The following is a 27,380-nucleotide window of genomic DNA, read 5'->3' on the forward strand; positions in this document are numbered from 1 at the left end:
AAATACTTAACATTTCATTTTTTAGGTAGATTAAAGTTGAAGCAGAATGTCATAAGCAAGGATGGTGTGCTGAATAAAGATGATTTATTAAGTGGATGGAGCCTTTAGCTGATAACGTCCTGTGATTGGCTGTTGTGTGAATGTCAACAAAGAATATCTACCAATGATATGCCATTTATTATTCACCCCATACCACTTGTGGGCGGAGCTTGGAACCTCCTACCCGAGCACAACAACCCGCCTTATGGGTTGCTGTTTGGCTATTTATAGTGCGTTGGAAAAAAAAGAGATGGCGCTAGTTGTATTTTGTGGGGTAATTTGTTATAAGTGTAATTTGATGTCAACAGATGGCGTAAGCTGTATCTTATGGCCATTATTGACCAGCCAGTTGATAGTGTTCTCTTCTGCCGACAGATGGCATCAGCTGTATTATTATTACTTCCGAATTACCTTTAAACACTGATCTACAAATCTTATGATAAGGTTTTATACCATTTATGATAAGTATTAGATAACTGGAGTTCCGCAATTACTTTTATTTATCAACTGTTCAGGATATCATCATATAACGTCTGGTTAGGACGTACTACTCTCCATTGATGAAGATTAAGCCACCCAAGAGGTGGCACGGGCATGAATAGCCCGTAAATACTGTTCTCGTAATATTATTCAGGGGGGGGGGAAATATCAAGTGAAAGCGCCAAGCCATTACGACTATATAGCACTCGGAAGGGATCAGGATACCGCTTACACGACTGGTCGGGGTTCACAACAAACTACCACTCACTGATTGAATAGGGGATGCTTAATAAACTATCCACCTCTGGCGGCAAAAAATCAATATACAGTATATATATATATATATATATATATATATATATATATATATATATATATGTATGTATAATGTGTGTGTGTGTATGTGCAGATATAATATTAATAAAACAATTAACATCGTGTAGTGTACTCTTTATATCAAAATATATTACTTTGAAACCCTTATCATTCACTAAAAAAAAATTGGGCTACTCTTATTACAAGTTCGCTACTTTTAGGCCGTCAGTTCACTACTTTTAGACCGTCAGCTCGCTACTTTTAGGCCGTCAGCTCGCTACTTTTAGGCCATCAGTTCGCTACTTTTAGGCCGTCAGCTCGCTACTTTTAGTCCGTCAGCTCGCTACTTTTAGGCCGTCAGCTCGCTACTTTTAGGCCGTCAGCTCGCTACTTTTAGGCCGTCAGTTCACTACTTTTAGGCCGTCAGCTCGCTACTTTTAGGCCGTCAGCTCGCTACTTTTAGGCCGTCAGCTCGCTACTTTTAGGCCGTCAGCTCGCTACTTTTAGGCCATCAGTTCGCTACTTTTAGGCCGTCAGCTCGCTACTTTTAGGCCGTCAGTTCACTACTTTTAGACCGTCAGCTCGCTACTTTTAGGCCGTCAGCTCGCTACTTTTAGGCCATCAGTTCGCTACTTTTAGGCCGTCAGCTCGCTACTTTTAGGCCGTCAGCTCGCTACTTTTAGGTCGTCAGTTCGCTACTTTCAGCAATTTAGATCTGGCAACCCTGACCCAGACCTCAGTCGGGCCGCGGCCGTCTTGGAGTGAGGATGCTCGACTCGCTTGCCATTCCAACGCTCACGTGCACGCACAAGGGTTTAAAGTAGTGTCTCGTCATTAAAAATTATATTTCATTCAGGTTTGAAAATATCTGTGAGTTTACTTCAATTGAACATTCGGCGTGACGTTTTATTTATCTTCCATACACGAAACTTTTAATACTTTTGCAAAAAAAACGTCCGCAGTGAAAAGCTACGGTTGTTAAGGATTCAAAAATCTATGATTATGTATTTTATAAAACAAAACAACTTGTTAATATTTGTTCAGTTGAAATTATATACATAAATATTGGAAGAGCGTAATTATTACTCCAGCAGTTGGGGAATATTGGGAGTATTCCTGCGGGACTGTGTCAACTTCTTGAAGTTACTGAAGACTTCTCTACTCCATATAAGAGGCTTCCTTCAACGTGTATGGTAAGTAAATATGTAGCGGTCACTGACTCACGTACAGGGACGCAGAGGTTACATAATTTGTGTATATTTTATGATAAATTACTGATTTACAATAGAATATTAATTTCGGTAACATTAATACTCAAAGTGAGGCTACTTGGTAAGGGTCCAGGAGTATGTGAAGTTTTATCTTTCATTGAGTATGTCTCGGTAGGATTAATTGTCGCAGCCTCGTTATTCTCACTATAAAATGTAATAACTGAGATCCACGAAAACTTATTATATTATTAAAACTTCACAACCGTTTTCAGAATATAATTTACTTAGGTGACGGCACCTGGAGGCGTCTGAGATCTCTTTCTTGGGTAAATCTGTCCTAAAAAAATGTGTACTGTCTATTTTGTTTTAGATTGTTAATATATTTCGTCAAGCAGTTTATATATTAGTAATATTATGTCTCCAGAGGTCTCGGTTTGTCTTTAGCTTATTTACCAAGTTTTCCCTGGTATTCAATGTCCCTCAACATTGTCCTCTATGGTAATTCGCTTAATTCATGCTCAGTGATGATATGGAAAATTCGTTTACTGAGAATTATATATAAAATATATATAAATGTAATAATTTCCCCTGTAAATTAATGTAAATATAATCTCTAAAATTGTAAATCATTTAAAGACAAATAAGTATAACATTTACGGGTTTAAAGTTCATGTTCTGTGATAATATGAAACACTTGTTGACTGAGAATTATACTACTGTATATGTAATGTAGTATGTATTGCCTTGTAAATTTATGTATATATTATATTTTATTAACTAAAGATATACAAAAAAAGTTTGAGGGAGGGTGGGAGTAGGGTGTTCCCACTGGCCCAGCAACAGCCAGGAGGATCAGCCTCTGCTGATATATGGCGTGAGGTGCGCACTCTGCTCCTCCGGTAGTTTGGTCACAGTATATGTACAAAGACGGGTCATAAATTTATCACGCACACGCGTACACACACACACACGCTCAGACACACACACACACACACACACACACACACACACACACACACACACACACACACACACACACACACACACACACACACACACACACACACATACACACATACACACATACACACATACACACACCACACACACATACACACACACGCACACACACGCACACACACGCACACACACACACACACACACACACACACACACACACACACACACACACACACACACACACACACACACACACACACACACACACACATATACACACAACGACAACAGCGTACTCTACACTGGCGAAAATTAGAACTTCATTCAGAAACCTAAATGAGGAAGCTTTTAGGGCGCTTTACACTGCCTACGTGAGACCCGTCTTAGAGTATGCCGCGCCATCATGGAGCCCCCACCTGAAGAAACACATAAAGAAACTAGAGAAGGTTCAGAGGCTTGCGACGAGGCTTGTCCCAGAGTTACGAGGGATGGGATATGAAGAGCGGCTGAAGGAACTGAACCTTACGACACTAGAGAAAAGAAGGGAGAGAGGAGATATGATAGGGACATATAAAATACTCAGGGGAATTGACAAAGTGGAAATAGATGAAATGTTCACACGTAATAATAACAGAACGAGGGGACATGGGTGGAAACTGGAAACTCAGATGAGTCACAGAGATGTTAGGAAGTTTTCTTTTAGCGTGAGAGTAGTAGAAAAATGGAATGCACTTGGGGAACAGGTTGTGGAAGCAAATACTATTCATACTTTTAAAACTAGGTATGATAGGGAAATGGGACAGGAGTCATTGCTGTAAACAACCGATAGCTAGAAAGGCGGGATCCAAGAGTCAATGCTCGATCCTGCAAGCACATATAGGTGAGTACACGCACACACACAAAAGACCGCCGGGATCCAAGAGCTAACGCTCGATCCTGCAGGCGCAAATAATAGGAGAGTACAAATAAGCGAATGTACACACAGATTCTCTCTCTGTCTCTGTCTCTCTCTCTCTCTCTCTCTCTCTCTCTCTCTCTCTCTCTCTCTCTCTCTCTCTCTCTCTCTCTCTCTCTCTCTCTCTCTCTCTCTCTCTCTCTCTCACTCTCTCTCTCTCCCTCCCAGCTTTCTTCTACTTTGTTACTTTGTCTACCATATTCACTATTCGCTCATTTTCACCACCATACATCTCCCTCCCGGGTTTGCTCCTTCTCTCCCTCCCAACTCCATTTGTTCCTAAAATTTATATCTTAACTTCTCCCACTCTCTCAAAATATATTTACCAACTCTTCCCTTGTCTTCCTCCGTTCTCCGCTCGAGGTGTGTGTGTGTGTGTGTGTGTGTGTGTGTGTGTGTGTGTGTGTGTGTGTACTCACCTAGTTGTACTCACCTAGTTGTGCTTGCGGGGGTTGAGCTCTGGCTCTTTGGTTCCGCCTCTCAACCGTCAATCAACAGGTGTACAGGTTCCTGAGCCTATTGGGCTCTATCATATCTACACTTGAAACTGTGTATGGAGTCAGCCTCCACCACATTACTTCCTGATGCATTCCATTTGTCAACCACTCTGACACTAAAAAAGTTCTTTCTAATATCTCTGTGGCTCATTTGGGCACTCAGTTTCCACCTGTGTTCCCTAGTGCGTGTGCCCCTTGTGTTAAATAGCCTGTCTTTATCAACCCTGTCGATTCCCTTGAGAATCGCGTGTGTGTGTGTGTGTGTGTCGGTTTTAGGTGTGTAATTTAATCAGGTTTTGGGTCACCAGTATATAAGTCTGTATATATTTTGTTGTTTGTGATTCTTTGCTCCCCCCTCTCTCTCTCTCTCTCTCTCTCTCTCTCTCTCTCTCTCTCTCTCTCTCTCTCTCTCTCTCTCTCTCTCTCTCTCTCTCTCTCTCTCTCTCTCTCTCTCTCTCTCTCTCTCTCTCTCTCTCTCTCTCTCTCTCTCTCTCTCTCTCTCTCTCTCTCTCTCTCTCTCTCTCTCTCTCTCTCTCTCTCTCTCTCTCTCTCTCTCTCTCTCTTATACATTAATAATAATAACTGCGAATGTACAAGAACACACTCATGCAAGAACATAAACACACCAATCAGTATGAATTGGCCACGTACAGTATGAATTACAAATAGAGAAGAAATAGAAACAAAGCAGAACATACATTATAAACGGTCTCATAACACAGGGATATAATAACAGAAGAAAGGGGGATGAACTCGCATAACAAAAGAGGTGGAAATTCTTCAGAGACGTGGACTGGTCAGCATGTTGTTCGCATAGAAAATGTGAGTTTATTTCAATATGTATATTCAACTTAATACAAATTGTTTGGAACATTACTGCCTGAGAAATGTGAAGCGACGGGACTTGGCAAGTATATTGATGGCAGCATCAACTATACAAGCGCTGAATGATGCAAATCCAAGTGCTCTGCACAGGAGGTTAATTTCTCCATTAATTTCTCCACGTTCTCAATGCATTGCTTATCCTCTGGTAGTAGAACAATGTGTAGCCTTTGGTAGAAGAGCAGAGTAGCCTCTGGTAGTAGAATAGTGTGTTGCCTCTGGTAGTAGAACAATGTGTAGCCTCGTGTATCTACACGAGGCTACAAAATGAGGCTCCGTTTTCTCTCTCTCTCTCTCTCTCTCTCTCTCTCTCTCTCTCTCTCTCTCTCTCTCTCTCTCTCTCTCTCTCTCTCTCTCTCTCTCTCTCTCTCTCTCTCTCTCTCTCTCTTCTCTCTCTCTCTCTCTCTCTCTCTCTCTCTCTCTCTCTCTCTCTCTCTCTCTCTCTCTCTCTCTCTCTCTCTCTCTCTCTCTCTCTCTCTCTCTCTCTCTCTCTCTCTCTCTCTCCCCCCCGCCTTATAAATCTTCCTCCTGGCTTTGTTCCTTCTCTCACTATATAACAAATTTATGATGATCCGTGTGCAAAAAACAAGAATTACATTTCCTTGCAAGTACGCCTAGGGCAGTACACACGCACACGCTTCACAAATATTGGTGAGGAAACACACACACACACACACACACACACACACACGGGCTCCAGCAGCCAACGTTGCCAACACGAAAAACGGTCCTTGCTCGTTGCGTTATTACCATTTAATTAACAATTTTCTCGCACGTTGTTGGCAAGAGTGTAATTCAGCGAACATGGGCGCGCGCGCACGCTCTCCCAAACACACCCTCCCACAACTTCCCACTCTTGAAAAAGAGAAAAACTTAGAAGCGAACATAAGTCAAGATCTATCACCAGAGGCATACATCAGCAGGATATCGAGGGCAGCACATGCCATACTGGCAATTGTCCGGTTATCCTTCAGCAACTTGGATAAAGATCCCTTCCGAGCGCTGTATACATCCTGGGTGTGACCTTTTCTGAGTATGCTGCCCCGGCATGGAACCCCTTCCTAAAGAAACACGAAAGAAAATTAGAAAAGGCATAAATATATGCCAAAAAAAGGGTTGTCTCAGATGTAAGGGGACTGAGCTGTGAAGAAAGGCTGAGGGAGCTGGACTTCGCTACACTGAAGGAATTCAATTCAATTTCTTTCTTTATTATGCACCCCATACCCATCCCGTGGTCGGTGGTGTAAAGGATTACAGAGGCATATAATCGGTTCAGGAACTGAACCCTCTAGTTCGTTTAGCTAAGCAAATAACAATTTTTTGACGCTAGTTACAAAATTATTAATGTTATATATACATGTACACATTCTCATACATGTACATATATATATATATATATATATATATATATATATATATATATATATATATATATATATATATATATATATATACGTATACATGTATACATACACATACATATTTAATCACCCACACAAATACACACATCAATAATCTTTTGTGTCACAAGTGATCAACAAGAGGCTCACAACAGTCACTATACAAGGCACTTTACATCTATGGTGAGTCACACAGTTACTAGTCTTGCTCCACACCCACCCAACTGGGCGGCAGCTTTACAGTCATGTGCATGCATTACCTAGAGTAAGCAAATTTTGGATACTTCGCTAAGATTTCGGGCAGCACATCATTATGAATGAAGTACTTACACATTTCTTGGACACTGTTGATGATGTTGTCTCTAAATTCCGCGATTTTTTCACATTCCATTATATAATGACTCAAAGTATGCGAATAGTTCTGCTGACAGTTTACATTTAGTCAAATCTACATCAGCAGATGTTACAAATTCCCAGAGGTACTTGTAGCCGAGCCTAAGCCTAGCAGTGGTAACATCTAAAAGTCTGCTAACCCTATTGGATGACCCATAGACGTGCGGTTCTTCCTGCATAATAGAATGATGATAGATGGAGTAACTGGTGTGAATTTCACTTTGCCTCAAGTCTCCGAAATTTAGTTGATGTTCCTGGGATATTGCTGCCCTCAGGCTGCTCAAAGGCAATCCAAATTGGCAGTCAATTCCCTCTTTACGAGCAAAAGTCTTGGCCAACTCATCAGTTCTATCATGCATTCAGAATAAATTGGGCAGACATGATAACGCCGTAAATGATATTTAGAGGAATTGACAAAGTTTAGAAGCCATGTTTAAAGTAAGAAATAGTGGAATGAGGCGACATAATTAGTAACTGGAAACATGAAATTACGAAAACGTCGGAAGGAAGTTTTCAGTTTAAGTCGCATATTACTGGAACACAAGTTATAAATATATATATATATATATATATATATATATATATATATATATATATATATATATATATATATATATATATATATATATATATATATATATATATACACGATAAGAAAAACTAATGAAAATTGTCATTGCATTGAACTGCTGATGGTCGAAAGACAGGGGCAGATGCTCAACTGTGCAGACACAATTGAGTACACACACACACACACACACACACACACACACACACACACACACACACACACACACACACACACACACACACACACACACACACACACATTGACATTAATTAACACCAGTAGTCAGCTGTCTTTACACCAGTAGATTAACAGTTGAGAGGCGGGACCAAAGAGCCGAAGTGCAATCCCCACAAGCACAACTAGGTGGGTTGTGAGTACACATCCGGTCCCAAATCCAATTGAATACTTCTATTATAAACATTTTACACTTGGGAGACTGATGACAGCGGAGCTTGAGAGCGAGAATACTCAAATGGTAGTGTTATGTAATAATGTACACAAAAACTCAGACAGCATTACCAACAAAGCAGACGAACTCATTGAATGGATACACAAGGAGGATCCGTTTGTTATTGAACTCATCAAAATTAGACTGATGAGTCATAACAAATGCAGTGTTTACTCATGACTCCCATGCTGTAGGAAGTTAAAGAGAAGGAAAAATAAACAATTTAAATGACACTGTTGATCATACGAAAGTTAAATTATGAATAAATGAGAGAATCAAGAATATCATGGGACGTAAAATAACGAGGAAAGTCCTCATTAGGCATAATGAACTTACCCAGACCGAAATGCTGGGAAGCCGTTTATCCCCCCCCCCCGCTCACCACCACCTCCACCACCTCCAAAAAAATAACACGAACGGTGGAAAATTTGCTTCCTTACAAATATTCTAAATAAAAAATAACTATATAGAATCAAGTTTGAAAGAGACGCCTTAAAAAAATAAGGATGTCTGTTTATATTTTGTGTATTGTAAAGCGCTATATATGTACTCCTCTGTTAATGACTGAAGGGAAAAGGATAGTCTAGTATTCCAGGCTACCTTCCCCCTCTTGTCTGTTACTCTAGCCCTCCTCCCCCCCCTGCCCCTATAATAAAACACTCGCTGCTTCCTGATTCACTGAAATATTGCTACAGTCTTCTTGAACCACGCCCCCTTGAGAGACCACGCCCATCATGACGGTAATAGCTTCATAATGCCGCCCCCAAACTCTCCCTTCCCCTCCCTTTCCCCCATCCCCTCTCCTTCCCTTCCCCAAGTACTGGCTTGTTGTGGCAAGGGAAGGGGGGGTCTTACATGCTTTGCTGATCCGGAGGTCAGTTGAGGGCAGCTTGTGAAGATGAGAACGTCGGTTCCACAACAAATGCCCCCAAATCCCCAGTACGTTAATACTGATGAATGTGTGTTTGGGGCCGGATACAGCTAGGGCAAGTATGGTTGCCGGAAGGGTTAATTGTCCCATCAACAACCCCGCTGGGTGACTCCCCAGCTGTGCCTGTTGCTTCACGGGAGCCGGGTCCAGATTTCTACGCCACAGGTATCGACATTCTTCACCCCTTTGTTCGTCCAAGCTGTGGCTCAACCCAGACACGCATTCATCACTAGTAAAGTTCTGGGAAACCAAAACCGGTATTTTATTAAATATAAATTAACAGGACGGACCACTTTCATCTATGAATAAATGAGAACTTGAAAGTAATTACGTTTTTGTCACTATATATCAACAATATATCAAACAACTATTAAATGGAATAGTTAGGTGGTTTGGAAACTGTAAGATATCAGGATTATTGGCCCTACTATTCCAGTTCTGGCTGGAAATTGCTTTTCCACAAGCTGGCGGAATTTGGAAGAGTCGGCGCCGTGCGTGTGTATGTGTCAGTCTATCTATCGCTCATTATCATCACTGTCACTGGGTCTAATGCTCTCATTATTATTATCGTCACTATCAATGATAATCACTTTCACAGCCACCACTGCCACTATAGTTGGGCAGTGGCCGTCATGATGACTTTCACCATCAAGATTAACGGGACTGTAATTACCAGGGAGGCCCAGGTGACGGCTGGACGGGAGGCCCAGGTGGCGGGCACCTGTCCCAACTGTCCGTCACGGCCACCGTCCTCACCAACATCAAATAGAAAACGTTGCCATCACGCTAATGGAGTGTGTTCTCTCCTTTCGACACCTGACACCCCCCTCCCCTTCGATAGCCACTATCCACCCTCCCTCTCCACCTCCTCTCCCTGTCCAGCGTCCCTCCCTATCCACCCCTACTCGACCGTCACCGCTTGCTCGTCTGCTTTAGCTCAGGTGTGGTAATACTGGCTGTGTGTGTACGCTGGTTTGAGTGCCAGTCTCATGGTCTCATTTGTTATTACTGGCTCAAGCTCTGAAGAACCATCCTGGCTTCGTTGGTCTCTACCACATTGGTACTCCTGTACCACTGGTACTCCTGTACCACTGGTACTCCTGTACCACTGGTACTCCTGTACCACTGGTACTCCTGTACCACTGGTACTCCTGTACCACTGGTACTCCTGTACCACTGGTACTCCACAGTCGTGTTAAAACAGCCAGAACCGAATCGTCTCAACAAAAACGGCTCAACAAAATTAATAATTAACCTTTATATCTGCCCTTTAACATTCAATTTAATTTAATTAACATTTTTATTATTTGTTAATTACCAAAATTCAACCGTGTTTATTAAAAGAAATAATGATCTCTTCCACCCCCGTCTCTATCTCTGTCTCTCTCTCTCTCTCTCTCTCTCTCTCTCTCTCTCTCTCTCTCTCTCTCTCTCTCTCTCTCTCTCTCTCTCTCTCTCTCTCTCTCTCTCTCTCTCTCTGTAACCTTGCCAGTATCCATTCCGTTAAGAACATTTTTTGTTTAATTCACTTTCCTAATAGTCAAAGTTTTGCACTTTCTCCCCAACCAAGTAATTCTCCCCAAGTGGAGACCTTCCTGTGGTCGACAGCCCCCAAGTGGAGACCTTCCTGTGGTCGACAGCCCCCAAGTGGAGACCTTCCTGTGGTCGACAGCCCCCAAGTGGAGACCTTCCTGTGGTCGACAGCCCCCAAGTGGAGACCTTCCTGTGGTCGATAGCCCCCAAGTGGAGACCTTCCTGTGGTCGACAGCCCCCAAGTGGAGACCTTCCTGTGGTCGACAGCCCCCAAGTGGAGACCTTCCTGTGGTCGACAGCCCCCAAGTGGAGACCTTCCTGTGGTCGACAGCCCCCAAGTGGAGACCTTCCTGTGGTCGACAGCCCCCAAGTGGAGACCTTCCTGTGGTCGACAGCCCCCAAGTGGAGACCTTCCTGTGGTCGACAGCCCCCAAGTGGAGACCTTCCTGTGGTCGACAGCCCCCAAGTGGAGACCTTCCTGTGGTCGATAGCCCCCAAGTGGAGACCTTCCTGTGGTCGACAGCCCCCAAGTGGAGACCTTCCTGTGGTCGACAGCCCCCAAGTGGAGACCTTCCTGTGGTCGACAGCCCCCAAGTGGAGACCTTCCTGTGGTCGACAGCCCCCAAGCGGAAGGAAGGAGACTGGAAGAGAATTAGATGAGGATTAATTGTCATAACGACCAAAACCACTGCCATGGCTTCCATCACCACAACAACCACCACTTAAATCGCTTCTGTCATCACCAGCATTATTATTATTACGGCCCAACACCACCTCCACAACCACTACCATCGCAATTACTGTCATTACCGCCACCTGAACCTCTACCTCCAGCACCACCACCATTGTCATCACCATTAACACTACCACCATCACCCTCGTCTCCATCACCCTTGCACCATCATCCCCAACACCATCACCCTGCTCACCATCACCCCGCCTCATCTCCAACTACCACAACTTTTGCCCAAACACGATGGAGTTCCCGGAAGTTGTCAAGAAGGTGACACGAGAGAAGGAAAGCCACATTCTTTCTCCAGAAAGGACCAAGTTGTCACAGCGTCTCGGTAAATGCCATTCACGGTCAAAAAGAAGTGATAATTGGCAAACAGCTTTGCTCTCTCAAGACCCCGACCGGGTTTCTAAGCGTGTTTACATCTGGTCGGCGATGCGTAGCGTTCGTCACCCGGAATGCGGATTCAAAGAGGCTCAGAAAGTAAATACAAACATTTTTATCAGTTATTGTTGATGGTATGAAGCAACTATTTGCGAGAACGGCTGATAGCTCGTTCCACGGCTCTGACTCTGATCATCGCCGCGGCTTAAGTAGTCATATTACAGGAGTTTTATGTATTTAATTATACTGGAGTTACAGCTTGTGGTCCGGGACCCAATCACTAGCTGAATGTTTCTCAGTTCGGACTCATTACAAGACATTGTTCCATAATGATGGTACAAAATTATATATTCCAGACCTTTTGTACGCTTCTGCTCATTGTTCTACTGTAATGCCACACTTGTGGATATGCACTTCTTTTTCACACACATACATACACTTGAGCATTGTTCCACCTTCCCACTGTTGAGTTTGGGTTACCATTCCGCAACTATTGGTCATTGTTCCACCATCTTACACTACTCCTGTGCATTGTTCCATCTTCCAAATTTATTACATTGTTTCACTGTATTACAACATTTTAAGACATTGTTCCAACTTGTAATTTTCCAGGACACTGTTTTGCCGTTTTCACACAGCTCTGGACAATGTTCTCTCGTTTCTACCAATTCCTAGACAACGTTCAGACATTTTTCACTGCCTCGGATAATGTTCCTCCGTTTTGCACAGCCGTGGACAGTGTCCCTCTTGAACATTGATCCAGCAGCATCCAGGGCACCAGAACCCTGGTCACTCTCCAAGATGGGCCGCGAGACCACAACGAAGTCGGGGAGAAAGTTGGTTACAACAGCTAAAGTTTTGAACGATTTAGCCGGAAGATGATGATGCTGGTCTCTGTGTGGGAGACACTTCTCAAGCCAACTGGAGCCGTGAGGCATTTATGGCGCTAGGAGGGCTTATGACGCATAGAGTAATGTTGCAGGGATGGGATGATGCAAGGAGAGTCAAAATGGTGTAGGGAGGGAGGGAGGAAATGTTGCAAGGTGGTGGTTCAAGACTATGGGGGAGCGAACAAGGTCAGCCCAAGGTTGGCACACTTTGTACAGAGCAACTGACACCGCTTGTTCCCCCCGCCCTGACCCACAGTGCCCCGCGGAGGACAAATGGCACTCTTCCTGGAGCACAAAGATGGTTGTGGTGCACGAGGAGACACCTGCGTGCCTCCTGCCTGGCCAAACATCTCACGCCAACTCATTCTTAAGACAATACAACACTTCTGAGTTATGTACACAACATACACCAGGGAGAACAACAGGGAACACTACATGACAGAAACGAGTGACTTGAAGAATCAAAGTAGAAAAACATGATGAACAACTGCACAACAAGAGAACACAAAAGACAAAAACCATGTAACAAACTGAATTTAAGAACTAAGAAACGTGAGCTACGTTGACAGATTCAAGATCCTGGGTCCTGTAGCCCAGTGGTCTTCGTCCACGGCTCACACTCGAGGGACCTGGGGTTAATCCCCGTGCTGGACAGAAACGGTTGGGCACATTTCGTTTTATCTGTGTTCACCTTGCAGCGAAACAGGTACCCGAGAATTAGGCAACTGTTGTGGGTTGCATCCTGTAGAGGGTCAGTAGCTGACCTAGAAGACTCTGGATAAGCCCATGTACAGGCTGCCTGTACCCAATAATGACAATTACAATAATTATTTCCATATTGGAAAACAAGACAAAGATGAGAAATGATCACAACATACTAATATGCAGCAGCACACAGGCAGGAAAGAGTATTTTAAATGAGAAATTATGAGAAGTAAAGGTAGTAGGTGTAAACTACAGAGGAAAGTAAAGCAGGGATACCAGGATGTATTACCTCCCTAGCCATACATGTGGAGGGTGGGATACTTCAGTAGGTTGAGTGATAACACCTCACAAGTCATCAGTTGTATTGATGACTCCTGACGAGGCAGGACACGACAAGCACATCACTCATCCCGTAGCTACAAACAGTGTAAAGCAAACGGTAGAGGAACATAAGTTGAAGACTGGACATGATTACGACATACAAGATTTTTGAGGCATTGCAAAAGCGAATAAAAATGAAGCATAGAACGAGAGGACACAGGTGGAAGCTAATGAGCCCGAGTGATTTAAGGAAACACTTTAGTACAGTGAGTAAGTGGAACGATCGTGCTAAGATGAAGGCCCAGGAGCTAAAGCTCGCCCTGAGAACACACACACACAGTAATGGTAAACAAACAGTTTTCTCTCCTCTCTCTCTATCGCTTTCCACTCACTATCACACTCCTATTTTCCTCCAGCAGCTTCGTGTCATTTCACACAAGTAATGTCAGCCGAGGAAACATTAGCTGGCATCTGCAGCTTTACTGTAAGAAGTGAGGGACCCTGGAATCGTTTACGAATTCAATTTTCAAACACAAATGTTGGTTCGTTTCGCGGCCCGGTCGTTCATGGAAGATGGAGTGGTATTTTGAACTGCTTATTTTCCTTGGAGAGCGATAGTTTATTAATTGAGGTACGGATCTTAAATTCTCCTTTAGTTTAGAAACAACTACATTGGAGTTATCCTTTGGTGCCTGTGTTGACCCCAAAAGTTTACCCATTTATATTGTTTCATACCGACACATGTTTCACACCCACACATGTTTCACACCCACACATGTTTCACACCCACACATGTTTCACACCCACACATGTTTCACACCCACACATGTTTCACACCCACACATGTTTCACACCCACACATGTTTCACACCCACACATGTTTCACAACCACATATGTTTCACACCCACACATGTTTCACACCCACACATGGTTTCACAACCACACATGTTTCACACCCACACATAGTTTCCTGCGCCAACCTTTCCACCGTGGCGGGCAGCAATATCGGAGGCCATTAGAGGCGTGGGGATCGTCGGGGATACAGTGTGATCCTGGGAGATGTAGAGAGGTTGTCTTGCACGGTGATCTGCCAAAGCAAGATCATGATAATGCAAAGAATGACAGAAAACGTTTATTGTCAAAATAATATCCAAAGGCTCAAGGGAACTGATGCATTTCGTAGAGGCGGCGCGCTGGAGGGATTTAAGTCTCTCTCAGAGTACTGAAGAGCAGATAATGTACTTAGGATGTTAATGGTGCGAGTCCGTCATCTCTGACTGGTCGGTATATCTATAGTTTATGCAGGGTCGGCGTTCGATTCCCGATGGTCCAAATAGTTAGCCACTCTTCTTTCACGCCGTCCTCATATCCCATCTTCTATTTTGTTCTTAATATCCCTTCCAGGTACTGTATACTCAAGCTGGCTTAACGCTTCTCTTGACCGGGGTTACCGTGAGGGGCGGAGGATAGCAGCCACGGTGGCAATATCAACTTATCAGCAAATAACTTTTCATTTGTGATAGCCTGGTATGATAGCCTAGTATTGTAGCCTGTGATGATAACCTCTTATGATAGCCTGGAATGATCGCCTGGTATAATAGCCTGTGATGATAGTCTGGTATGATAGCCTGGGATGATGGTCTGGTTTGATAGCCTGGGATGATAGCCTGATATGATAGTGATATTATGATATTATCACCTTCTGGGATGATAGGATGGAAATGAAATTTAATTTAGTGGTTCGCTTCAGGCCTGCCAAGCTTGGAAGAGTAATTAGGCTTCAACTTACTGACCAAGCAGCAAGAATTCGTTTGGTCCGTATAAAGTTGTATATCCTAGATATACATTCGGATTATACACACCGGAAAGTGGTGTGTATACTTGGGTGTATATATATACAACCTGTCCTGCAAAGAACGTCGCATTTCGCTCGTATGTGTTTCATAAGGCCAAAAATTGTCGACATAGAAAATGAAAGCTGCTAGTGAAAGTGACGTACTCTCCCGTTTTCTGTTTTGGGTCCTCTGGTGGGTTAGGAGAGGACATTTTAAATTGACCATTTTCTTGACATTGAGAAACCTTAGGAGGACGGGGCTGGTATAAACACCATAGAGCGGAGTGCTCAATATTGGCATAATTTTAGAGCCAAGAAAGTTCGTGATATGGATAGAGTTCAATGCCTTTTTCCAGGGACTGAGAGCTTTCCCTCACCCTTCTGGGGGATTATCTGAAGCTGGGGATGAGCTTTCCAAACACGTTCCCCTAGTACACACACACACACACACACACACACACACACACACACACACACACACACACACACACACACACACACACAAACTAGCTAAACACAGATGCCGAAGAAATATAAGAAAATTCACTTTCGCAGAGTGGTAGACGGTTGGAACAAGTTAGGTGAGAAGGTGGTGGAGGCCAAGACCGTCAGTAGTTTCAAAGCGTTATGTGACAAAGAGTGCTGGGAAGACGGGACACCACGAGCGTAGCTCTCATCCTGTAACTACACTTAGGTAATTACACACACACACACACACACACACACACACACACACACACACACACTCTATCTCTCTTTCTCTCATTTATTTCATAAACCTGCAAGGAATTTATCATTGAAAAAACCAGCATTTCTGACAAACGAACATTTTTCCTTCGTGATTCAGATTTCGGCGTCCTGGAGAGTGTGTTGTTAGATAATCCAAGTGTTCACGAACGCCTCTGTTGATCAACGATACTTTTGGCCACCTCGTAAGACACACATAAACCTCGTCTGTATTTGATACACTTTAATGGGTTAGAATAGAGGAATCAACGTTTGTATTTCGTTGTATTGCTACCAGATGGATAATAATATGAGCTGCCTCACATGGGCAGACAAGAGCTGCTTAGTAATTACTAAACATTAGCTATACTACCACCCGCTAAACATTTGATTTCTCACCACAGGCACCAGCCTCCGCCGCCTTCACACACCTGCAGGATGTTGACCTCAGGAGTGGAGTGTGTGGGTGATGGGGGTGGTGGGTATTAGTGAGGGTTGCCCCCACCTCCCATCCCCCCCTGTATAAGTTATCAGGGAGGAGACCTGGTCCCCCCTATACCATAGCTGGTGGAGCCGGATGGATGGATGTGTGGCGATGACAGACACCATACTCACTGTGACGTGTGAGGGCAATGTGTCCTGTACCGATCTCCCCTACCAGCCAGGGGCAACTATCGTCTCCCCCATTATCCTGTCCCTCAGTGGAGTCGTTGGTGAGTATAGCTACTGTCTTGTCCCTCACGACCACCTGTCCATCACAGGGGCCGAAGGTGAGTGTTACCTCAAAGTCTTCTCACAAGGGTGATAGCCAACGTGCTCAGGCCTTACTTCATACGTTATTTGCCGCCACTAACGACACCTTTTTTTACTAATGGCTAATGTCTTTTCTCTCCTCCATCTCTCCGTCCTGGAAAAGTATTTCGAGTCATATTCTGGACTCCAGGCCAAGTTTTTTTTTCAGAGGCGCTAGTCGCTAGAGTGCCTTCATGAGTGCCTCTGTAAACCTTTATGTCATCTTGCATCTCTCTCTCTCTCTCTCTCTCTCTCTCTCTCTCTCTCTCTCTCTCTCTCTCTCTCTCTCTCTCTCTCTCTCTCTCTCTCTCTCTCTCTCTCTCTCTCTCTCTCTCTCTCTCTCTCTCTCATTGTGCAATTACCTATTATTATCATCTCATGTGTACCGCATTATATGATATTGTACACATTAACATGTGTGCAACATTTTCTCTCCAAGGTAAATATTGAGCTGCTCCTGTGCCCACCCCACAGGTCAGATCTGGGCACTGTACTACCTGTACACCAGCACGCGGCCCCAGCACTCCCGCACCGTGTTCTTCCTGCTGCTGAGCACCCTCATCTGGACTGACCTGGCTGGCAAGATCATCACCACCACCCCGGCGCTGGTCGCCTACCTTCACCACACCTGGGCTGGCGGGGTCAGTCTTCCTTCGTCCGGTCTCTGTCCCAGAAATATAACCAGTGAACAAATCCACAAAGGCCGTGACGAGGATTCGAACCTGCGTCCGGGAGCATCCCAGACACTGCCTTAATCGACTGAGCTACGATTGAGCTACGAGGCAGTGTCTGGGATGCTCCCGGACGCAGGTTCGAATCCTCGTCACGGCCCTTGTGGATTTGTTCATTTGATGCATCACGTTAGTGTGATCTCTGTGTGTAATATAACCAGTGTTTGTGTGTGTCTGTTAGCTTCTGTGGATCTGTTAAATCTCTCTCAGTGTGAGACTATCAAAATCCTCAGATTAGGCAAAATTGTAATTAATTTTGTCAATAAAGATGTTAATAATAAATAAAGTGTGTGAATGTGAGTTTATCGCAACACCGCCTGAACGGCTTTGCAGATTTTGATGATAATTATATAATTGCCTTAGAGTAATATTTGTAGGGTTTGAATAGTTGATGGGGACCAATCAGGAAGCGAGACTCCTTACTAAGACGGCAGCTTTAGTTTTGGGGGAACCTGTCAGTGGTCCTTTTATATCATTAAATGAAAATTTGGATAGTCTATCGTTTTTCGGCTTGTATTATTTTATATGTTTTTTAAAGCCTCGTGTTTAGAGGGTAGAGAAGACTTGTGTGTTAGTGTTATACCACAGCTATTGAGAAGGCTACTCTGGGACATTGTTGGGGTGATCTCAACCATCCTCTTGAACTGCTCGGTAGTGCGACGACTTTACTTCTTTCAGGTCAGCGTTCGAGCCCCGACTGTCCAAGAGGCTAGGAACTATTCCTTCCCTCCGTCCTCACATCCCAGCTCCTATCCTTTCCTCACATCCCTTCCATGTCTATATACTGACTTAGTGAGCTTTCTTGATAATTGTATTATTTTGTCAGCCTTCGGTAAACACCGAGGAGTCAATTACAGGAACATTCCTGTGATTCCTCAGTGGATCTGTTGTGTATCAGGTCGCTGATAACGTTCTTTGATTTGAGTGTCTTTTATCATTATTTAAGATAACTACAATGAAGGTGAAGCAGATCACCTTCATTGTGCTAGGTTAACCTAGCAACCTGTAACCTAGCACATAAATTGTGCTAGGTTACACAATTTATGTGTAAGTGTATTAATAAAACAATTGTTTAAATTTAGTTACAAACGCTATGGCATTGTAGTAAATTTCTCCATAGCTACTAATGTTTTTTATGGAGTGTGTGATCCAGTTCACAGCCCTACACATACACCACCGCCTCCCCTGCCCGCTACCACCACAACACCTAACACTGTCTTCTGCCGTGTGTAACACCTGTGTATACCCGTGACAGGTGCCAATGTGTAACCTACACGGGTTCTCCATGATGCTGGTGAGCCTGGTGACCCATCTGCTGGTGTCCACCATGGCTGTCGAGAGGTTCCTGGGCATCCGACACGGGTACTTTTATAACAAGAACATCACCACCTCCAGGACCAAGTGAGTGCTTCACCCTTCATGTAATACACCTCATCCGGACCTGACCAAGTATCTCTACGTCAGTTTCTGTCTTATTGTTAATGAATATTCGTACGCGAGGTTTACGGGCTATTCGTGCCCGTGCCCCGGTTGGCTTAATCTTAATCAGTACGCGAGGCATTAGTTGTAGTGTTGTAGTGAAGTAGTGTTGTATTATCTAAGTTGTAGTGAAGTCTGCAAGTTCACCCATAGTCGGTGGGTGAAGTTGTAGATAACTGGCTGTCAATTAGTCCCTATGCTTGCACCCACAGGCTGGTGTTGCTGTGTATGTGGGTGTTCTCGGTGGTGTTCTGCGCCCTGCCACTGTTCGGTGTGGGCCAGTACGCCCTGCAGTACCCCGGGTCGTGGTGCTACGTCAACATCCACGTCACCGCTGCTGACCCTCTTCTTCACCGCCTCTATACCAACCTCTTCGGCGCCTTCACTCTCCTCAGTCTCCTGGTTATGGTCACCTGCAACGTTGTTGTTATTAGTGAGTAACTCTCTCTATCTCTGTCTGTCTGTCTGTCTCTCTCTCTCTCTCTCTCTCTCTCTCTCTCTCTCTCTCTCTCTCTCTCTCTCTCTCTCTCTCTCTCTCTCTCTCTCTCTCTCTCTCTTTCTCTCTCTCTCTCTTTCTCTCTCTCTCTCTCTCTCTCTCTCTCTCTCTCTCTCTCTCTCTCTCTCTCTCTCTCTCTCTCTCTCTCTCTCTCTCTCTCTCTCTCTCTCTCTCACACACTCTCACTTCTCTCAGCTGTGTTACCAGCCACATCAAGAGGTAAAGTAACTACCTAAGACCACAATGTTCCTTGAACAGCATAACAACTCCTCAGGGGTGCAATTACCACATTAACTACCAGTAAATTATGGCAATAATTAAACAGAGACATCACACATGATGACGTAATTGCTTCCTCAGCACACGATCTTGATAAATAACATTTATAAATGAACTTTGCAGTCCTGTAATGAACTTGCTAACGATGTCAATGTTTACCATGCAGTCGCCTTGCTGGATAAAGCGCAGGATAGCGTTGATCGCGGCGTCTGCCTCGGTAAGTAAGCACAGAACTACCTTGGAGTAACTAGGTGCTTCACATGCTTAGAATTCACTTTCAACTGTGCTGTGATTAGACGAAATTGAAGGCTAATTGAAACATAAATTTCTGATTTCAATTATTTGCGTGGCTTGGAAATGGATTTGGCGAAATTATTTGGGAAGTTTATGGGTTTGTGTTTTTGAAAGTGATTGGTGATAATGGAGGGAAAATGTGTGCTTTATGTGTTTGTGCTTCAAGATCACAGCGCGGGGGCTTGGGTAGTTGATGTGGTTGTTCTTGTGGTGGTTGTTCTTGTGGTGGTTGTTCTTGTGGTGGTTGTTCCCCCCCCGTCTCTCTCTCTCTCTCTCTCTCTCTCTCTCTCTCTCTCTCTCTCTCTCTCTCTCTCTCTCTCTCTCTCTCTCTCTCTCTCTCTCTTAAAATTAAATAATATTTGTGTTTTGAAGCTTTAATGAATGTTTGAATCTAATGTGAAAGATCACCTGCAGTCCTGTTTATTATTAAATAGCTCAGTGTCATAATGTGAGGACCCAACAGACTGTGATGGGTGGCAGCTGTCCCCAGCAAGCTGACTCAACAGACTGTGATGTGAGTGATGAGGTAACGACATTTCCCCCCACAGCCACGCTGCTGTGCCTGCGGCTGTGTAGAGGAGGGTGCTGCAACCACAGCCGCTGTGCCCCGCACCGTTCCTCCCGGCAGCGGGAGCTGGAGATGCAGATGGTAGTCGTCCTCGTGGTCATCACTGTCGTCTTCGTCCTCTCCTGGACCCCCATTGACGTGAGTACTCGTCCTCCCCCTCTCTCGCCAGGCGATGTTGTCCGTCTTGTATGTAGATGTCTCTTGTTATAAGTTGCCATTTCCTGAAGTCCTGTATCTAGTTCTTCCCCCCTTTTCCCTTATCTCCCTTGAACCCCACTACCTTCCCCCTGCTGCCCCCAGGGGATCTCACTCACCTGGTCACCCTCAGGTGCGGCTGTTCGTCAACCAGGTGTGGCCTCACACAACCAGGGAGGACCACTACCAGGACCTGGTAGCTGTCAGACTCACCTCATTCAACCAGATCGTCGACCCCTGGGTCTATATCATCTGTAGGAAGGTACGTCTGTCTGTCTGTCTCTCTCTCGTTATCCTACTGACTCTCTTGTTGTCTGTCTCTCTCTCTCGTTATCCTACTGACTCTCTTGTTGTCTGTCTCTCTCTCTCGTTATCCTATTGACTCTCTTGTTGTCTTTCTCTCTCTCGTTATCCTATTGACTCTCTTGTTGTCTGTCACTGTTGCTTAGTCTTCTGTTATCTTACCCTCCAGGCGTGTCAACTTACCCACTACACCTCTCCAGCTCCACTTGATCTTCACGCCAACATCAACAGTCTCATTAAACTTCGCTTTAGAAACAACATTAACATTTCCTTCTAGTTTTATTTTGCACATTTGTGTTTTTTTAGGGGTATCCACCTCTGGTGTTGGTTGGGACCCTCGGCCTCGAAGAGGATATGTAGCATCTGGGGAAGCCTTGAGGGCTCCCATGTACTCTCACATATTGTCTTCAATCACCATTCTCTATATATTTGTAATTTGTAATTTTATTTTAAATAAAACGCAATTACACAACTTTGGTGACAAGTTTGGTTTCTTATTTGTCAAAAAATTCTTCAGTAATTTGTCTTTCAGTTTTGCATGAATAAACCATAACCATAATTTTATTTATCTTTATCATTCAAATAATTAAACCAAATAATGAACATTGTATTTTTAATGCTCAGTCATTCTGCTGAAAGAATAATGTTGAAATCTGATTTAAAATTACAGTATTGTGTTTTTATTTTTTTTCCAGGTTTGACACTACATTTTAATATATTTCTGAAAAGATACTTCTTTTCTATCTCTTCATTTAATATGTCTGTCTACATGACAAAACTGATATCTCCCAGTTTAACATTCTGCTAATCCGGAAGTCAACACTTATTCATATTCTTGTGATCTCAAAAACACCTGCTATTGCTGTGAACAAGTACACATAATTGGTTCATTGTATTTGTAATACAGCGTATATTTTCATTATAAAGTCCCAGCTCTGTTGACAGGTTTAAGCTTTCCACTCCCAACACACACACAATCCTTAGCAGTTAAGTCCGTGTAGTTGTTTCAAATATCCTCTCCACTAATGCCCGCCAATATTTCCACCTCTGTCTTAGATAAATGCACCGCATCCATAACAGCATTTGAAAATTTAATATAATTTGTCCCAGCTTTATGTTAGACCTGACACACTGGAGGGCCACATCCAACTGAACTTCAGAACTTTGGGACGCAATGCTCCAGAGGTCACTTTCATGGGACGTAACGCCCCAGAGGTTACTTTCATGGGACGCAACGCCCCAGAGGTCACTTTCATGGGACGCAACGCCCCAGAGATCACTTTCATGGAACGCAACGCCCCAGAGGTCACTTACTCTGTAGTTTGTGGCTGAAATTTAGGCACCAGATGAGAGTTTTGGTGAAAGTAGGTTACACCTTCGATGTCCGCCTTCTCCTATGGAAGTTTCACCTTCCTAAATAATAACTTTGCTCTTTACCTTCCCATTTTCTTTCTTCCTTACATCACCCTCCCTACATTTCTCTTCCTCGTGTCCACTGGTACTCATCCCAGGTGTTTATGATGCGGACATGGAGGTGGCTGCGGGTGTCGTTCTTCGGTTCTCGACTTGTGGCAGGTCGGGGAAACTCAAACCTCCACACACCCTCTCACACCAAGCTGGCTCCGGACACCAAGCTGGCTTTCAATACGAAGGTGGCTCTCCCCCTTCCTACCAGACCTTCTTTCAAGATGATACGGTACCAGATGCCTCTCAAAGGTGAGCATGGTGATGGCTAGTCGTACCTGACCTTCAGATGGCCCACTGATTAGACATGTTTAAATCTGAGAGGTAGAGTTTTGATAGTTCCCTATACGTGTTGTTTTCAGCCAATTGAAGACTTGAAAAGTAGTAGTCTGTGTGTATATGTTGGGAGGAAAGGAGAGACACTTAGACGTAGACAACAAATAACTTTTAAAGACAGATGTATTTGAACACCCTTCAGGTGAGGACGACTTGGGAAATATTGGTCGACGAGGAGTCCCAGTCGTGATCGAACTTGGTGTTGGAGACGAAGGCGTTGACGAGCTGGCCACGCCACCTCCATCACCACCACGCTCCAAGGACACTCTCACCAGGGTGCTGCAGGCCAAGGAGGTCGTGGAGATCTTCACAGATTCTGGCACTGCTTCCAAGAACACTCCGACGTCCCACTGTGGTGACTCAGGTCCCACCAAGACCCATAAACACTACCTCGGTGGGTTCGGACGTTATTCTCCTGTTGAATAACATTACTTTCACACACTTGTATACTGACTGTAACCTTAACTAATGCAAGTTTGCTCATTATAGGGCAGGGAAGCCAGCATAGCGTGTTGAGTGGGTCGAGACGTTCTGCTAGACTTGTTGGCATGATAGAATTTAGGCCTGAAGCATAGCACTTAGGCTGATTGATCAGTTCATTGCAAACAATGCAGTTGTTTAGTAGTCCAATAGTCAGGAAATCCAGTATTCCAATAGCACAATGGTGCACATTTGTTGACCCTGGGTAGTGTTATTTTCTCATTGTTCATGCCTGCACAGTATTGAAAATGACTCAGAGTCCTCCTCAAACATTGCGCTGATATTTACCTCAGACAGCTTAGGGAAGACGCCTTGAAGGTACTAGACGGCTGTCGACTCCTTATCTAGGGCTGTGACATTGTTTCGTAAGTCGCCAGTCTTCTGATAGCTTCAAGGCTGCTTCCCTAAGTTGTACAGTATTTTACATAAATATATATATATTGATGGCATATTTTCCCTGGAAATATCATAAAATAATATTACCAGGGAAAAGAGTTGTTACACAATGTAATCGAACATCGTAAAATCATGCGAAATTGATCTTCGTTTGCATTAGTACTCCCTTCTTTTCTCGCAGGTGGAGGCCGAGCCACACCGGCGTCACCTGTTGTACTGTGTAGGAGACACTCTTGGGGTTGTGTCCAGGACGCGAGCACCGCTAAGCGCTACCGCACCCAGAGCACCCAGACCTTCACAGACAGGGGCAGACCACCCACCACTGATGCCTGTGGCAACCACTACCACAACCATGACTACTCCCAGCAGCATACAACTGAAGACAACTCCCGCAGCCACGACCACCAACGAAACCAAGGCGCCCCACGTCACCTCCAGGAGCACTCCGTCTCCTACTACACCCGTCTTCCAGAGTTCTGTCCCGATCCGTACCTCGATGTTTACACGAACGACGAGGATGACTCAGTGTTCATAATGACCAGTGACTTTACCCCTTTGAAAACTGTCCCCAGTGACCTTACCAACAAAACTAACGGTGTGTTTACATTCATCAGTCATCCGGGAGCTGTGAAAAACACAGAGCCACAAGATCTTTGCTAACACACATTCTTCTGAATCACCAAACAGATCTAGACTTAACTCAAAATACACATGTTAGCAACAGCCTATCCTGAATACAACGATCACCACATACTGAAAATACATATAATTGCCAACGTTGTGAATGATTACAAAATTCATTTAATTCGTACGAGGAGGAACGGTTGTTGCTTAGAATGGATTTATTCCCGTTGTTTGCAAGTCAGCTGAGTCAGGATTCACATTTATTAAACAGTTTGCGAGCTTGGAAACTTCACAACCCATGGTACAGACAACCTCGTAGTTGACCAAACCACACACTAGAAAGTGAAGGGACGATGACATTTCGGTCCGTCCTGGACCGTTCTCAAGTCAGTTGAGGACTTGAGTCGTTTCGGTCCAGGACGGACCGAAACGTCTAAGTCCCTTCACTTTCTAGTGTATGTTTTGCTCAACATATTTCAGCCACGTTATTGTGACTCCTCGATTGCATCCTCGTAGTGTTTCGATGCTCATAAACTGCTTAGTAAATGTAAACAAAGTAGTGGTGATTGAGTAAGATGTACAGGTTTCGTAAGTGCTTGATGACTCGGGTCCTGGTTGGTGATATACGCATGACTCACCACATTCTCAAGCCAAAGTCATCAACCCTGTGGCGGGACCTACTTCGAATTTTCTTAATATTTCCATATTGTGCAATAAATAATAATTTTAAATAAATAATAAATAATTTAGTTATAATAATTTATAAATGATAAACAAATAAATACTTTTTCATATATAAATGATTTATTGTATATAGTCCAAGGTTACGCTAATTTAGGTGTATTGGTTTTATTGACGATAATTTTACACTCTGACCCCATTCTTTGTCTGGGTGTCCACGTTGCGACCGATCCCACAGACGCTTTCACAGATTTTAACATTCTGTGTAATTAAAAGCAACATTTTCTCAAATATAAATTAACATTATAATAAACTATAATTTTGTGCACATTTAGCCCTAGGTTAGGCGTTTGGGTTCTGTTGGCAATTAGCTGTATTTGTAGTACATGGTTGAAGCATTTAAGGCGATTGAAATACACAAGGAGAGTGAATCACTGTTGAAGTAAAGCTAGAATATAATTAGGTGAGACACATGTGTAAAGTGTTTTACGTTTATAAACAGCGGGTTTGGTGGATTGGCTAACGAGCAGTTGGTCATTGTTTAAAGTGTATTCTGTTCACAGAAACTGTTGTATGTAAGAGTCCTGTTTGAGACTCTCCTCGTTAACAGACATCTCACAGGAATATGTAGAGTTCTTGACGACTATCTCTCCAATATTTGTATATTAAAAGTGCGCATATTAAAAATAAAAAAAATAAATTGCGACTGAAATGAAAACATCAGAGGAACTCCTCATGTGTAAAATTAAAGAAAAAACTTTCAGAATATTAAAATGCAATTATTTTGTATTTTTATTGATACAATCTTAAATTTCGCAATACTTTACAAAAGCATTTTAGAGCAGTAACTAATGAAGCTTCTACGAAATAACACATCAATAAGAAGTTTTGTAACTTTTTGTTCTGCTTTTTGTAACTCAAAGAAGTTTGTAACAAGTGAATAAGTTCAGCTTGTTCAGTTCAGTTAAAAAAAGTTAAATTACGCTGTGAATATAAACAATGACAACAAATTGGGAAGGCATTAAACAAGTGATTGATTGATATGTTGTGTTGAGGTCTGGTCTCGCCACACTGGTACCAACACTCCTCACCCCACCGACCCTGAGAGGTTTCAAGCTCGTAGAGTTCTGGCTACACTGTGTGAGAGACTAGGCGAGTTCTGGCTACACTGGCAGTTACGCCAGCTGAAGCCTCGGCTAACGTTTTACAGAGGTATTTCGTCAGCCCAAAATGTTTAATGTTCAGAAAGCATACCAAAGTTTAGGGAAACTAACATCATATGTTTACCCCATCCTAGGCTAGCCTGACCTAATGTGTGTGTGTTGGGGTGTTAATTGTTTCAGTCCCCCCCCTCTTTTTGCAACATTCTCTGTATAATCTAATCTAATCCAGCTTAACCTAACCTTGCCTAACTTATCCTAGCCTAACTCAGCTACAGAGTCTTTTGTAAAAATAATGAAATAAAGCATACTTAACAGAGCTCTTGTCTAATATAACCCAAGCCTACCTAAATTTAATGATGCTTACCTAGGTAAACCAACCCTAGATTGCAATTGCAACCCTAATTGCAATGCTGCAATTATCTCACCGAGCCTAATCTAACCAAGCGTATGCCTTCATATATTATTTAGAATTATCCATGTAATAACTATAAAATCCTTAATGAAATTAACTCGCATAAACCAAAGCTTGCAAGTTTTCCATGTAACTAAGTTGAAATGGATAGGTATATAATAAGTTACTCTTTCATGTATTACATTTTGCTGGATATTTTTGTCTAAAATATAATACCAGAGTTGTTTATACAAATGTGGCTCACTTCTCGGTGTATATACCCAGTTTATTTAAGCCCCTATACCTATGTTCAGGACTAAAGTATACTTACTAGTTGGTCAATAAGCAATTTATTATAACAAAACACTTCCCCCCGTAATAAATACTAAAAAGAGTAATTCGGGTAGTTCCGATAGTTGTCACTAGGTGGCGAACGTGATCTTTTGTTTACCTCCCGCAAGGTGCGGGGTAAGTGCTTCCTCAAGGTGCGGGGTGAGTG

The 27,380-nt window shown here is 43.5% G+C and overlaps 1 protein-coding gene across 1 annotated transcript; it reads left to right on the top strand.

Annotated features, from left to right (window-relative positions):
* The first annotated feature begins 1,586 nt into the window (after window positions 1–1,586).
* LOC123768040 (prostaglandin E2 receptor EP4 subtype) lies at window positions 1,587–26,804 on the top strand. The gene is made up of 10 exons (XM_069306576.1): window positions 1,587–2,027; window positions 16,614–16,922; window positions 17,476–17,642; window positions 18,988–19,133; window positions 19,424–19,644; window positions 20,829–20,986; window positions 21,177–21,305; window positions 22,858–23,062; window positions 23,289–23,540; window positions 24,204–26,804. Exons 2-10 carry the CDS (start codon window positions 16,787–16,789, stop codon window positions 24,680–24,682), a joined length of 1,893 nt encoding a protein of 630 aa, XP_069162677.1. The 5' UTR covers window positions 1,587–2,027; window positions 16,614–16,786; the 3' UTR covers window positions 24,683–26,804.
* Window positions 26,805–27,380: the final 576 nt, after the last annotated feature.

The sequence above is a fragment of the Procambarus clarkii genome, chromosome 58, assembly GCF_040958095.1.
Source record: "Procambarus clarkii isolate CNS0578487 chromosome 58, FALCON_Pclarkii_2.0, whole genome shotgun sequence".
NCBI lineage: Eukaryota > Metazoa > Arthropoda > Malacostraca > Decapoda > Cambaridae > Procambarus > Procambarus clarkii.

Excerpts from the sequence above, each read along its gene's own strand:
- LOC123768040 (XM_069306576.1), top strand. The coding sequence starts at position 16,787 with ATGGATGGATGTGTGGCGATGACAGACACCATACTCACTGTGACGTGT. Across the intron at positions 19,134-19,423 it reads ATCACCACCTCCAGGACCAA|GCTGGTGTTGCTGTGTATGT; the intron begins GTGAGTGCTTCA and ends TTGCACCCACAG. Across the intron at positions 23,063-23,288 it reads GTACCAGATGCCTCTCAAAG|GTGAGGACGACTTGGGAAAT; the intron begins GTGAGCATGGTG and ends AACACCCTTCAG.